General features: G+C 35.2%; 1 protein-coding gene across 7 annotated transcripts in view; it reads right to left on the bottom strand.

Annotated features, from left to right (window-relative positions):
* The window catches only part of SLC24A2 (solute carrier family 24 member 2), a 60,419-nt gene that overhangs the window by 2,924 nt on the left and 41,255 nt on the right, over positions 1–16,240 (bottom strand). For all 7 annotated transcript variants that reach the window (XM_026718382.2, XM_087926568.1, XM_087926565.1 and 4 more), the window contains 5 exons: positions 13,591–13,686; positions 12,148–12,221; positions 3,788–3,916; positions 1,443–1,532; positions 705–871 (listed from right to left, as the gene is read on the bottom strand). In XM_026718382.2, coding sequence (XP_026574167.1) covers positions 705–871; positions 1,443–1,532; positions 3,788–3,916; positions 12,148–12,221; positions 13,591–13,686 — 556 coding nt within the window. The remainder of the gene's footprint in view (positions 1–704; positions 872–1,442; positions 1,533–3,787; positions 3,917–12,147; positions 12,222–13,590; positions 13,687–16,240) is intronic.

Raw genomic sequence — 16,240 nt, 5'->3', positions numbered from 1 at the left:
TTAACATTTTACTATTTCTTGATTAATATTTAAATAAATTTATAAGAGTCAGATGCAATAGCCCTAGTTAGTTATGGCTCTTCCTTTAAAAGCCACTTTGGGGGCTATAACAAGTCCTGAATGAAGTCCTGGGGATGCCTCACTCATCTAACACATCTGTTGTGCTGCTTATCACCTGTAAGTGCTTGGATATTAGTGGGATTGTTTGTCTCCAATTGACTCTTCCATTAAGCAACTAGAAGTAAGAAAGTTAACTGCTGTACAAAAAGGCATGTTTGACTTAGCAACCTAACCTTCAACGAAACAACAGGTGAGGTAATGCAAGGTAGAATACCACCAGCAGAGAATAAAAGGCCAGGCTATATAGGATTCTGTCAGAAGATCTCCAGTTGTCATGCTTCCATCAACATCTGCTGAGTACTCACGTCTTCCCCAGCTCTGTGCATTAACACTTTTGTAGCTGAGCAAGAGCACAAGAGAGCAAGTTTACATTTCTCAGTGTGTAAAGCTCAAGCAGCTGTAACTATCAAAGTTTATGTAGTTTAACAGAGAACCTGTGTGCATTCCCTTATTTCAATGTATCCCTGCTGACCAAAGTAACGTGCTTCAAAGCCTTAGACTTCTTGATTTATAATCTTGACTACCTGGAAGTAAAAAGTAAAGGAACGAAATACATAAGGAGATGACTTTGCAATAGTACTTACCCCACGGTGATGTCAAAGATGTTACTTCCTACAGAACTGGAGACTGCCATGTCCCCTAGTCCTTTTCGTGCCACAATGACACTGGTGATTAGGTCAGGGATGGAGGTGCCAGCAGCCAAGATGGTCAAACCCATGATTTCTTCACTGATCCCGATGGTCTCTCCAACCTAAATAGAGAAAGAACTACTGAAATCATTTTGCAAAATACAGGCAGTCCTCAACTTACGATTTCAATTGAGCCCAACATTTCTGTTGTTAAGTGAGACATTTGTTAAATGAAAATTATGATCTTTTAATTTTATTTTGATAATGAGATTTCTTACCATTATAATGTTTAATTTAGTTAGACAGCTGAATTTCATTGTTTGGTTTTTCCTCATACTATAGGAGACTCTGGAAATTTATTTTGGATTGCAAAATGTAGTTTTGAAACCACTTCAGCTCTCAGTCCTGACATCCCCATTCCCTGTGTGTGTGTGTCACTCCCAATTATCAAGATGGAAAGCTAAAATCAGTAAAAAGCTTTACTTTTAAAATGCCATTGGAGAAAATGCATTAGCATATCACCTAGTGAAATATTTAAACTGCAATTTTTATTCGTTTATGAAATTTGGAGGCCACCCAATCTAAGTGACTCTAGGCAACTTACATTCAAAAATAATGTTCAATATTGAATCAATCAATGCAATTAATTAAATATAAACCAAAACGTAAGAGCAAATCCAACAAATAGCTCACCTGGTGTGCCCACCAGACCATTAGATAAGAAAATACAGCTATCCAAGTGATGGATCCAAAAAATGTGAAAGGGAAAAACTTTTTGGATGGCTGAAAGAGAATAATAATAAAAATGTTAAGTGTACACATTCTGTAATATCATAAGCCTTTCCCCTTGAACATAGCATATACAATACAGTGTGGTTGGGTTTATCAATTTCAAACCAAATTTCATCAAATTAACATGGATCCCATTCATAAAAAAGTACTATATTATTTGGGATTGCATGCATTAGATAAAATTCAGTTTCCTATGCTGCTATGATAGACAGAGGAAAGGTAAGTTTCTCTACTTAACAGCTCTATAAAATTATGAATGCTATGATTGCATTCAGTAACTAAAAGCAAAATCCTTTTCATTCGGTTTTGAACTATTTTGTCAAAAAATGAGAAATCCATATAACTTCAGGAAAGGACATAAACTAGCATTTATATTTATCATTCTATTTCTTATTAGCTTTTTTGTTCTAAAACACTGGTTCCCCCTTAAAACACAGTTCTGACAACTGGAACTCTTCCATGTTGATAAAATTTAGGCAACTTTAGTTTTGATCCTTTTTGTAATGATTCACAATATGGAATTCACATTTTCCCCTGCTGCTGTCGAGAATAATTTGATGTGATTATATACCCCTTGTTTCCTCTATTACCAAATCACTTACAAAAAGTCAGCGAGAGTTGCCAAGTTTTGTGACTACTTGTGCCAAACGTGATTTCTTTCTTTGTTTTTACCTATTGAAATCAAATTCATGTTCAATTCCAATCTTTATTACTGTATAATCACAAAGCCAACAATAAGATACAAATTGAAAGGAAAAATGGAAGCTTAAAATAAGAACAATTAATGTAATTTTTCATACTTGAGTAAAGATGAATGGTGCAGAGAGAGGCACAAAATCGGGCAACCCAGGAAGATATATCTGAACAATGCTTAGATGGGGAGAACGACAAATATAAGTAATAGGTAATTATTTCTAGACAGAATGGATAAAAGTCTGTAGACAGAGCAATAAAAGAGCATGTAGCTCAAGGACTTTTTAAATGCCCCAATAAAAAGTGATGCATCTAGCCCGGGGGAGTCAAACTCAAGGCCCATGGGCTGGATCTAGCCCACGGAGCTGACCTGGAAAAGGGAAGGACTGACCTGCAGTCCCTCTGCCAGTGAAAGCGGAGATTCCCGAGCTCCATTTTCACTAGCAGAGTGCTGCAGGAGGCCGTTGCAGCCGAAAATGGAGCTTGCGAGACTCTCCATGATCAGACTATCTGAGGGATCCGCTTACATCAGCCTGTCCTATTAGATCTGGTAGAAAAGACATGTTAGGAGAAGTTAAGGGAAATACATTTTGTGTGTTCCAGGGGACATGTCTTCTCTGCCATGGTGCTCACCTTATGATACAACCCTGCCTCCCAAATTAGATTAGCTCCATCCCTTTTGATATTCCGGAAGTCCCTCAAGACCTAGTTATGTTATCAAACTTGGGGATCCCAGGAATCCAAAGACATGCTTCAATAGCTCCATTGCTAAGGTGGCCATTTTTCTTCTCTCTTTGCTTAGGGTTTGTATATTTGTTTTTATAACATTTTTCTTTCACTTTAGATGTTTATATCTTTATATTTGTTGTTTATACATTAGTTTTTTTATTGCTTGCTGCATGTTGCCCAGAGTCACCTTTTTGTGAGATGGAAAGCTATACAAATTTGATGAATAAAACAGAACCCAATCTTGCTCTGGGTGATCTGAGAGGGAAGCTGAAGAAGGGAATCTAAGTTCAAGACACCTAAGAGGTCTTTTGCCTACTCTGGAAGACCATTTATTCCAAACTTGCCTTTTGAAATCAATGACTCTGAAAGGAGCTTGGATCTTGTTAGGATTTAAAGTAATGTTAAATTATAGCAGAAGCTTTAGATTTGCTGTTGATGGAAAAATTGTTGGGTGTCTCATAGTCCAGGGAGAAAATTTCTTCTGCATATGAAGTCTAATAGACATCTAAAGAAGCAGGCATGCAGACAAACATAAAAGGACTATTAATACAATATTTTATAGGTTGCCATTAAATATTTATACAGGTAAATGGCAATGTATTCACTGTTATTGTCTGCCAGGCAAGGCCTCCAAAAGCTCAAGGCAAATGTCATTTATCATGATATTTTTTTTAATCAAGTATTTTCTCTCCCAAGCAATCTAATGAAAGCTGAAAATGAACTTATGTACATATGCGCAATAATAGTATCAAGGCTAGATCTGTCCTTTACAAACATACTTTACACTTCAATTCATGTATAAAAGTTAAAACAGTCATTCTCACTGGATTTCTAACATCAGGTAGAGTCACCCATAATGGAAAAACGATAGGCAAAATAACCAGATACGTAAGCTGTTTCCGGGGCGTATCAGGCCAGGCTAGGCTGAGGGGCTGACCATCGTCCTCATCTTCCTGTGGGGGAAAAGAGACAATATTAATTTAAATGAAAAATGTATTTTTTTTAATTTAAAGGAAGTCTACAACAAGCTGCCTTCAATTGCTGTTGGGAAAAAATAAAATAAACTGAAGAAAAAATATATCCAGCAATGCCATAAAATGTATACCAGATTTTGAAGGAGAATTTTGCTTATTGAGGTATTTGTGTATATGCTATCTGTGTTCATCAATGTAAGTGGGGAGGGAAATATCTGCCTTGCAACATAGACCAAATCTGGAAATAAACACCACAAAAGACACTGGAACTTTATTGTTATAGGGTGTTATAACAGAATCTTGAATCAAGACTTGGCAATCTTCATTTTTTTTCCTCCCTCCTTCCTTTATATCCTACACTAAGCTGATTTTTTTACATAATGGTTGTTGAATTCCTTCTTCAAGGCCATCTCCATAAGTTGGACTAAATGATTAATAAAGTCAAACTTCAAACTTCTTCTAGGATTCTATATAAATCAGATGCTCTTGTCTTATTGTTGGCTTTCCAAAGCACTTTTTGCTGTTATGGAAACGGTGGAATAAAACTTTATCTAAGATTATGGTACATCTTACATTTTATGTTCAATATTCTCTAAAATATTTATTTTGCAAAAATATAAAAACGAGTTTCTATCACTGATTCTGTACTTGTTCCAAACACAGAATCCATTTGTCTGTATGCTTGGAAAACTACTCAAATTGTACTTTATACTGTGCATTATATTTAACAATTATTTTCCAGACTTTCTCATGATATAAGAACAGTAATGGAATGTATGAATCAATTCTCCAAAATTATATCGCTGTACTACTACATTTATCCTTTCAGACATGAAAACTGTACATCCTACTCAACTTAAATATATTTGCGAAAAAATTTAATGGAGAGAAAAATGTTGTATTTCTTTTCCTTTCTGCCCACTATATGCTTTTCTCAAAGTCACATGTACATATATGTATTTAGTATGCTAAATTCAACATGGGGAATAATATCTGAAAGTAGCTTACTTTGATAAAAACCAGACAAATGCAAAAAAGTTTATATAAACTGTGCAGATTATATTTTCTATTTGGGCTTCAGTGATTCAACAAGAGTCGCTATGCAGTCATAACTTTCATACCAATGTATTAAAACAGATAAACCTAACTTCCAGGACTACAGAGTACAAATGATGATGCACTATTTACATGGATAATGTGCTAGAGATGTATAAACATTATAATGGCTTGATGTCCAGTTTTGTAACTCCAGAAATAACCTTATTTACTCTGGGATCCTCTGAGATATATTTTGATCCAGTTTGTTCCTAGAGCAGGAGTAGATTGAGAAAAATAGACTATTCCCAGGCAATATAGGACTTAATAATATTTCTTCCTAAATACAACAAAGCTGGTGGTCAGAGCTTGAGAGCAGGGAGAAATCAAACTTTAATTCACTGGTCTTTTCCACAAAATAAAACAGTTGTTACTCCTTTCTTCAATGTAGATAAGCCCATGGCTGTATTGCAAGATATTCTTTTTTTCTCTCCTGAAGGAGAAAACTGATCTATTTTTTGGAACACCTGTGAGATATCAATTGGCTGAGATAATACACATAACTCTTTAATTGCAGTCATTTCAGTTTTGAGTGACAGATTCACTGTGCACACAAAGGAAAAGGAGTTAAAGAACAGAATCCAACCTATTAACTCCATTAAAAACCTAGACGGAAAACTGATTTCCTCTTCATTGAAACTAATTATAGTATGGCATTAAGTACAGATTGAAATAAATTACATAAGCACAGTTTGCTCTTCTGTTTATCCTTTTAAACCAAAAAATGGCTATTATGCTGCTAAAAGAAATTTAATGCCAATGTGACAGGCCTTATAAGAGTCATAATACTCCAGCTAAGACTAATGACCTCTGAATTTCATCCATTTAAATGTATATTTTCTACTCCAACACCCCCTCAAAAGCTGATTTTAGCACTATATTGTATGCACAGAATCACACAAACACAACTGCCTAGACAAAATTTAATAAAGTTTAGGTTGCTTTGGTAAAAGAGGTCAAATATGAATGTAGAGACACTTTCTACAAGAACTTTTACTGATATAAACTAATCAACACTCTGGTGTGCCAGGGCCCTACTGAATAACAGTTGTTCAATAACATACGTAATGATCATAAAGCACATCATGAAAGCCTTGCTTCCTTGTTAGAATAGGCTGCCTGTTTCTTTTACTTAACATTATCTTTGTGATGTGAGGAACACATATTTTTCTTTCCTTGCTAGTTTCCATAGAAACTGATAAAAAAGGAACATGCCTGAGTATGAGGAGATGAGAATATGAAGTTGATTATTTTTAGGAAAGTCAGAAGCGAAAATAATTCAGCTAATTTTGAATCTCACCTTCTCTTAAAGTCAACAAATTGTTTCTTATTTCAATAATTCATCTCTTATTTATAAACAAATCTCTAAAACCTTGTCATTTCAGTCCTGATCAGTAAAAATCCTCCATTAAGGGTTACCAGAGATAACATATTTATTTTAAACAGATGAAATAAACCATTCTTATATTCCTTCATTTCACCTCCAACAATCTTATTGTTTAACCCCTTCAAATAATATCCTAGAACTTGGTTTTTTTGTAATTTTTTCTTTGTCCCTTCTCACAAGATTCTTCAAAGCTTTAACAAGTCTCTTTTGTAAGGCCAATCTGGAAAGTTATCCAGGTCATCCTCTTGGTTTGTGGTTTGTATGTCCTTTTTAATTAAAACATTATTTTGTTGTAGCTCCAGTGTAGCATCTTTGTCAATATGTAACCTGTCATTTTTAAATTCACTTTCAGATCAGCCTCAGTCTTGTCCAGTAAAACTTGTTCCTCTTGTACAACATCATTTAAACATAATCTATCTATAGAGACAAACACTCCTAAAGTTACCTTCTGGGTCCATTGTTCAAATATATTCTTATTATGTCCAATCAATGTTATTCTGTATAAGTAAGTCAAAGTTCTTCTCCTTTATTTGTAATTTTTAGTATCTTCTAGATTTGTTCCCTCTAGAACAAGGGTGTCAAACTCACGGCCTGTAGGCTGGATGAGTCACATGCTGGCCACCCGCATTTTGGTGAAGAGAAAAAAATCGTGATACATTACACAACAATGTGATGCTGCGAGTTTTGACACCCCTGGTCTAGAACCTTTAAAGTCGTATCCTATCATCTTTTTTTCAAAGAACTAAAAGTATTTTCCCATGGAAAATTCTTATAAGAAGTGTTCTTATAATTAATTTCAAAATCTTATTTCTGGACCTTGACCATTTGTAACTTTATAAAATCAAGTTTTTTGTTTATTCCTTTTTTTAAAATTAGAGATTCCCTTATAAATATAAAACTAATTGCAACTTTGAAAGATAAAACAGGTTGAAAGAAAAAAAACTTCCCTCTTTATTCCAGCAAGCATAAATAACATCTCTTAAATGTTGTTTAACATCTCTTATCACCACGCTTAAAATCTCTTCATCCCATATATCACCTCATTCTCTATAAACAAATCTTTAAAGCCTTATCATCCATCTTAATCAGCAAAAGTCTATTAAGAGTTTCCAGAAATAACCACATATCTATTATAAACCTGATTCTAAAGAAAACCCAAACACTTGAAATCTTCTTTTATATTTGTCTCATTTTTTTATTTTTAAACAAATCCCCCAAACCTCACTATTTAAATCTAATCAGTAAAAATGTAATAAATATGTCAAAGGTAACAATGTAACTGTTTTAATCAATCAGATAAACTTAAAATGCAACAAACCTCTTTCCCATATAGCAATAGCACTTAGACTTATATAGCTTTTCCCAGCATTTTACAATAATCTCTAAGTGATTTACAGAGTCAGCATAATTGTCCCCAACAATTTGGCTCCTCATTTTACCAACCTCGGAAGGATGGAAGGCTGAGTCAAACTTGAGCCCCTCAGGATCGAATTCCTGGCAGTTGGCAGAATTAATCTGCAATACTTCATTCTAACCTCTGCACCACCACAGCTCTTATAACTCATCTATAAACAAGCCCTTAAAACATTGTCATCCAGTCCTAGTCAAAAAAAATCCATTAAACATTAACCAGGATTGCAATTTGTCTATTTAATCTAGGTTTTTTTTAAAAAAAACATTATATTTGTTCTCCTTACTCCCAAAGATCTCAGTCTCCAAGATCTTTACCCTCTTTGTTATTCTTATCTTCATACTTTCCAGATCTTCAGCATTCTTCCTGTATTGTGGTGACCAGAATTAGACACAGTATATCAGAGTGGTCTGAGCAGTGCAGTATAGAGCAGAACTATTATTTCTTATGATTTTGATGCTATAGCTCTATTGATGTAGCCTAAAAAGTCTACATTTTGGCAGCTGGAACAAATTCCTGTTAGCATACAAGGTGCCTTTGGGCAGAATTCCACAATGGCAAGCAGTAATATCAAATCAATTCTTCACTTGCTCTCCAGTTATACTTTTGATTTTTAACTGTGCCAATGCTTAAGGCATTGCCTTTACGGTGTTCAGTCTCGTGTGTAGTTACTGCATAACAATCTAAATGACCTTTTCTATTGCTGACCATGATGGAATTTAAGAATGTTCTGAAGAATTGCTTTAATATTCAGAAATTGTCTAGGTTCCTACTAATCTCTTGAGTTGCAAGAAAATAGAAAGTTGATCCTATTACGGAAATCACTGAAAACCATGACATAAATTAGTTATTTGGGATAAACTCTCAATGCTAAAATAAATTGTTGGGAATCTGTGAGGCCTGAATAATTATTCAACATCTGCAAGATAAATTGGTTTGTCACTGTTTGTTTATATGGCAGGCAATGATTTCTTGTGATGGTTTTGTAAAATTAACATCAATGGTGATAGATAATCAGGTTGTTGATCAGAGGGATACACAAATCCTTTCTAGCTGGAATTTCATAATAATTTCAGTGGAAAGATTTTTATGGAAAAGAAATATATCTAGAAGCCAAAGCCAAGTAGAATTAAATAGTCAAGAGGCATCAGTAATTCCTTGACTAATAATTGTTTGTCTAATGATAACTCAAATTAACAATGGCATCCCAAAAAGTCAGTTACAACCTAAATTCAAACGTATAACTGTCGCCCTGCCCATGTAATTATGTCCTTGCAATTCGGATGCTCGTGTGAATCATCCAAGTGTGAATGTGGACAATGAATCTTCAGTGACATGTTATACTTCATGGTCCTGTACGCTATGAAGATTGTCAATCATCTCTATGTAGTTTGATGCTGTGTAGTTGCCAAGAAAATTCTGAATAACATCCTTGCTTTCCATTTTCTCTGGCTCCACTAACTGATCTTCAAACTGCTTGTCACAGAACTGATTTGTAGACCAATAAAAATGCCTTCCTTAATCTTGGCCTCAGTTATTCTAGGAAACATCTGTCTCAAATAATGAAAATCTTCACTATCCTCGTCCATTGCTTTCACAAAAATTTTCATCGGTCCAAGTTTTATGTGAAGTGAAGACAAAAATATCCTTGTTGGATCAGCAAAGTGGTTCACGCACCACCTTTGGGAAGGGCAAAGTCAGGCTGGGCAGAGCAGGGAAGAGGTAGAACAAGGGAGAGGTGGTTCAGAGGAACACCAAGGCCCACCCCCTCTTCATCCTAAGACACGCAGGGAAGAATGGAGAAGAGAGCAACGTGGGTTGAATGGCTTACAAGGGAAGAAAGGGCCCTGATTTCCTTCACAAGGCACAACTGGGGAGGGAGTTTAAAGGAGAACCGGTTGGGAGGGCCATTTGTCGGGAACAAATGTTGAGTTTATCTAATGTTGGCTTCTGTTATCTGAGTTCTTGGCATCCTCCAAACTGGTTGGATTTACTGCTGTGTTACTTCACTTCTGGAACTTCTTCTCTTGCTCTGCCGGATTTATTACCTTATCTTGCTTTGTTGGATTTGTAGTTTAAAGTTTTCTGTTTACACTGCTTTGGATTGGAATATCTGCAGCTAAAGGCTGTTGCAGGTTCCTGGGAGAGTTTTTCTCCAGAACGGAGGGTATTCGGGACATTGGGGGCAAAGTTGGAGCTAATAAAGGGACTTCTACTTATTATCTGGCTGAGTTGCCTTTGTGCCACGCCCCGGGTCATCAGAGAAAGCCAAGGCAGGTTATGAGGAAATCAATTATTTTCAGGCCAAAGAAATCATTATATAAATATCAAAGAAATGAGGGAAAGGCTGAGAGAAATAGGCTAAGAATCTAAGAATTTGGAGGGGGAAACAAAGATAAGGAGGAAAAGACAGTGATTGATGTATTGATTCCTATGTTGTGCTGGAGGAAAATCTTGTCTGTGGTATGTGCATGTGCGCGCACATATATGTATGTTTGTATGTGGTCTGACATTTCTTGTTTACATTAGAATAATAATGTATCTGACTATTTTGAACCTCTGATGTTTCTGCTGTTACTAAATACAGATCAATTTATAAAGGAGAATATTTATAGATCAGGGTTGAAATGACGGGTCCTTGGTGCTCTCTCTGAGTCGGTTGATTTCTTGTATCTGTTTCATTACACAAACTAGATAATGTCATGAATGCTCAAGGTACTGATATACTTGCAAGAAAACAAGCAAGCTCAGAGAGCTTTGGGGATACCACAGATTGCCTTTCTAGAGAATAAATATCAATAGCCATGTGAAAGACTGATATTGTGGTGCCCTTGGACATCTACTCTTGATCACAGTAATGTATACACAGCAATAATGTCAGGGATCTCACATTCTCAGATTAATTCTAATTTTAGTTGTGTGCAATTGTAGACAGTAGACTTTGCTTTGTCATGTTGAGGACTGGTAACCCAGCAACAGGGCAAGTCAATAAAAAACTTTCCATTTGTCTAGAGTGTAAGACATTTGTAGTGGAATGTCTCGAGAACATCTTGCTCCTAGCATTCCACAGATAGTGCATAACTGACACATTATCTTGCTCACAGAGTAATGATGAGAACAATGCAGGGAAGAGGTACTAATGTAGCTCTGGGATTTTAACGTAAAGTCTGTTGCTCACTTTGATAGATTAATTAAGACGCCTAGTGCACTTCAGAACAGGGAACTCGTTCTGTTCATTATTCGTAGGGGTTTGATTGGTGTTTTATCCTTGTAAGCTGCCTGGAGTCACCGAGAGTGCGACCATATAAATTTTCTTAATAAATAAATAAATAAGCGTGCATGGTGAAAAGATAGGGTCAAAGATGAATGGCTTATTAATGAATGTAGATTGAATACAAAAAACGTCCAAAATAATACTAAGGTGGCCTTGGTCAAATGGACAGCATGAATAAAGGTTAAGCTGCAAAACAAGGATATGAAGAGTGAATGGGTCAAGGGGAAAAAGCCAGTTTAGTCCAGCGGTTAAGGTACCAGGCTGGAAATCAGGAAGCTGTGAGTTCTGGTTCTGTCTTAGGCATGAAAGCCAGCTGGGCGCATTTCTCTCTTAGGCTACAACATCAGACTTGGGCAACAATGCAATAGTTCAACATGTTTTTTAAAAAGTATATATATTGCAGTGCACTATTAATATACAGTAAGCTTCTATGAAGCTACAATTCATCTCCAAGCCATTAAAAATAAGGGTATATTTTCCTTCTTTTGATAATAAGAACTCTTTCCCAATAACTTAAATAATTTAAGTAATTAATTTAATATGATAATACTCACAGAGAGCCCTATATTATTAAATCCTAGTTTTACATAGCCTCATAATCCTAATGGTAAGTTTATAGCTTCCAATAAACTTGGTTTGTAAAGATACTGTGCACTGTTTCCATGTAGGTCTCAAGGGTAAATTTCCATTAAATTTGCATTTAAAGCACTGATTTTCAACTCCCAAGTTGCAAATATTGTTGGAGTACAATGCCCTTTACCCTTGATCATTGCCCATGCTGTTTGTGAATGATGTAGCTGAAGAGAATAATATGTGAGAACCAAGGGCACTGGATTCCATAAGGTAACTTTGCATTATTTGGAATTGTAATGCCAAAAAGTGACCTCACATTCCCAAAATAAAAGAAAGAGAAGAATGCATCTTTCTATGGTTCACAAATACAAACGGCCTTCATTTTTCAGACTCTGATAATTCTAGGATAACGTTTAAAGCACAAAGCACATTTAACAGGGGAAAAAAAACAAGAATGAAAAAAATGATACCTCTTCTGCACCAACAGCACTTCCATTTTGCACTGGTCCATCACTGGGTGGTGTCACTTCAACCTCAATTTTTTCTGAAGAAAGAAATGTAAAACTGAAAACCAATCAGTCTTTTGTTCAATTTATAAATCACACAACATCACTTTGATTCCTGGGCTAATTTGGACCGTGCCCATGCATTGGTTTGATTGAACAACTGAATGCAAGTATCTTATTTTTTTAAAGTAAGTTCAACACAAAATGCAGAGAGCTCAGTACCCTATATATGACAAACAAACTGAAATGTTGACATGGGTTGAAATACCTGTCCTATATTAGGTGTCATTACTCTGAAAAACTGGTTTAAGTAATCTTATTGGGAAATGTAGGTTTAACATATAATTTGTCTTATCTATTCAGTATTCCAGTTAAGTATTGGGGTGGGGGGGAGATCACTCAAGCCTTTTTCCTCAGGAGTCAGTTATAACAATAATCGTGTTTTAATTCAGTACAAATTAAATTGGATAAACGAGTTGGTGAACTGCAAGTGAGACAATCTACTTGGCCATCCTATATGTGACAAAATGGAGTAGCCTAAATTTAAAGATAATTAAAAATGAAAAAAGATCTGGAAAAATTATGAAGTTCTTCATATCTGCTTTCATTTGAGAAAATGCTTGTCACTCATTTCAAACAAGTGACACTGTGTGGTAAACAACCATAAAACAATTTAAGCAATTACAGTATAATACAAAAATTAATATACACAGCAGCAAGAAAACTATCGACATAGGTTGATAGTTATAATATAGCCAGGAAATGGGGTCCTATGCACGTTCGGGGTCCCAGACCTGGGCACAAAATTAGATCTTCACAGCCTTACAAAAAGCCAATAGAATCAAGGTCAAATTAATGTTTGAAGAGACAAAATTACAGAAGGCAGGGGCTACAGCAAAGAAGCCAAGCTATTGCTTGGCTGACAGGACCTCTAACATGCTCATCCTATGGAACCAAATTGGATGGGTAAAAACACCTAGGAGAAGACAACCTGGTCCAGGTAACCTGGTCCAAAGCCATAAGGATTTTAAAGGTGACAACTAGCATCTTGAATGGCTCCTGGAAACACACTTGCAACTCACGTAGTCATGATGTTACATGAATTGAGTATCTAACACCTATGCAGCTGCATTTTGCAATATTTAAAGCTTCTGAATACGTTTCAAGAGCAGCATAGGAATTATAATATATAATAGTCTCATTATTGACCTAACATAAGTTTAGTTGCATTCAGATGTATATCACAATGATACATATACAACTTTGCAATATATTGTAAAGGTGCCAGTGGAACTTTCCAATAAATTAACATATCAGAAAAGCATTATAGGAGGATAGCCATGTTAACCTTTGGTAATAAAAGAAATATCTGTTTTGAAGAAAACAATGCTGATCTCTTATACTTACCAGTATTTTTGGCTCTTCCGTTCCGTTGTTCACCATCGATTTCTGGGGACTTTTTGGCCATCTTATGAAGAATAGATGCCCTTTCTTTGAACTTTCCTACAAAATATACACATCTTTGTTAAAGCATAGTTATTTCTCAGCTAATGCCTCACTTTTGATTCATTCAGTGGTAGCATGTCACTCTGGTTTCTCCTAACTTGGTCTGCTCCCTACTCCAAACTTTTCCCAGCAGAAAGAATAAGTATTTCATTTCAAAATATGAAATAGACTTAGGCTTTCCTATTATCGGAAGAATAGCTACCAAACTTAGTATTTGTAGGGGAAGGCAAAAGAGTCTGTTTTGGTTCTCTCTCTCTCTTTTTAACATGTCTGGGTTACAGATTACTCACTTATTTCCTTCCTGAAAAATCAAAACTCCTGATTTTCACATTTATCTAAAAAAAATAATAGTTTATTATATCAGAAGTAATAAACCATTGAATAGGAGATGATAAGCATATACCTGAAAGCTTAGATACAGCCTCATTATGAAATAACAATCTTTGAGAAGCGTAATAGTCACTAATACAATTGTTTTTTCCCAGGTAGGACACTGGCACACATATTCTTTCAGGAGAATTGCTATTATGATAGAATTAACATCTCAGAGTTATATTTCAGTTATAATTACACTATTTTTCACAGAACAATGTATTTAGTTTACCAAACACAATTTGAAAACATATCAGCATTTAAATAAAGGTAATACAACAAGATATACAATACTTCACAGGATACACAAATATTACCCTTCAAGAAAAGAAAGTCAGGCTATTTAAATAATTATTTCAAAGAAAAATGCTGAAGACAGAAATAGATAAGTCTGGTTATTCCTTTCATTTAACATATAAATGGAAAAGTCAAACCTAAAATAATAGCATCAACTTCTCAAATAACATACATTTGCATTTGAATAGAAAATCAGTAGTGAAAAATGCATAAAGCAAAAATGTAAATTTACTCTCCTGGAACTGGAACCATCTCATTATGTGATTAGTTGTATAATGGTGCAATACTGCAGGTACTGCTCCTGCCGTCATTAGAACTGATATATAGATTGTTGGTGAGTGATAGCAGCAGACTGTCATTACACTTATACGTCCAAAAATGATATGATATGACATGTAATTCCGTGTTAACCTTTCAGACATATTAGAGGTCTAGGAGAACCAGGAAAACACAAAATCAGACGGTCCTTATCTGAGATGAATAAGTTTGTCCCTTGAAGAATTTGTCAGGAAATCAAATATCTTTGCTTCCTTCCTCTGGTTCAGCCATTGTTCGTTCAAATAGCTATCAGCCCATTTAACATTAGAACACCATAACTATCAAGGAAGATTAGGTTAAGAAAGTGAAATGTTGACAGAAATAATTACTCTTAGATTTGTCAAATATAAGTGTTCTTTAAAAAAAATGGAAAGAAAAAGCAAGAGTTACCTTATGGTAAGATGGGTGGCCAATAAAATTTATAAATAAATAAATGGAAGAGCAGCCTGTGATTTTTTTAAAATTATTCATAGACTTAGGTTAGTACCATATTTTTGGGGTATAGTACCATATTTTTTTTTCTTTAAGATACTTCCCATAAAGTAATTGTGATCATTTTGAAAGAAGATATATTACCAAGGAGAAATAAATTCTAAAAAAAAAAAAAGCTGAGACATTTGAAACAAAGTTTAAGGGTGTCAGAAATGGCAACATATATGTGGTGTCATCATGATGCAAATATAACTGATGCAAATATGCAAGCTTGCGTGATGAAGTTGGAATGTGTGTTTGGGCATTTGCCCCTCCAGAAAAGCAATAGTTAAACACAAAGATTTCGGAAATGATGTGGTCCTTTAAAGAAGAAACTATTCTGTAGCATTGCCATTCTCATTTCCTGTTTTAAACATATGCAGACAAGGAATATGTTTTTAGGTAAACAACTATAGATTAATTAAAAAAGAAGAACTGAATTCCACACTGCATTCATCAACAAACACTTTTTTAAAAAACACATGCATATCTGGTTAATAGAGGAAAGATTTACATGAGTTGCAAAGAAATCAGAGTTCTAACAAGGTTTGAGCCGCTGGGACAAACATGATAGGGTCAGTAAAGGGAAATTGGAAGGTGGGGAAAAGATTAAACAATTTTCTCTCTTTCTCTCCTGCTCAGATTCTTCTGTATATCTGCCATCTTCATTGTACTTCCTTAAAATTGTAAGAAAAACATATCCAGGTGAAATTTTGATCTTAATCCAATGTTGGGCTAGGCAGAACAGCAACACCACCTTTTATATATCAGAGAAACATGATATTGTTTTGCAAGTACACTGAAAAGGTCACAGACTCCTGGATAAGTAGCAGTGATGCTACATAAACACCACCAAAGCCGAATGGCCCTTGAACAGAGAAATATATCAGAATGAAAAATGGAGTCACCTAGGTTTTAAAAGCTGCTGCTCCCCTTCTGCTGCCTGTGGAATTACAAAAGGCCTAGGGAAAACAGACTAAGTACTAAATCAAATCAATTTGATGCTCCTCAGTTTCTCTCTATTTCACATGATTTTGCAAAATGATTGTCCTAAAATATAGATGTGTTAAACCAACAGCGTACACGACTCAGA

Source organism: Pseudonaja textilis, chromosome 2 (assembly GCF_049901715.1).
Source record: "Pseudonaja textilis isolate UNSWEBS1 chromosome 2, rPseTex1.2, whole genome shotgun sequence".
Taxonomy (NCBI): Eukaryota; Metazoa; Chordata; class Lepidosauria; order Squamata; family Elapidae; genus Pseudonaja; species Pseudonaja textilis.
The sequence above is the reverse complement of the archived record's forward strand: the minus strand, read 5'-3'. Positions and strand labels throughout refer to the sequence as shown.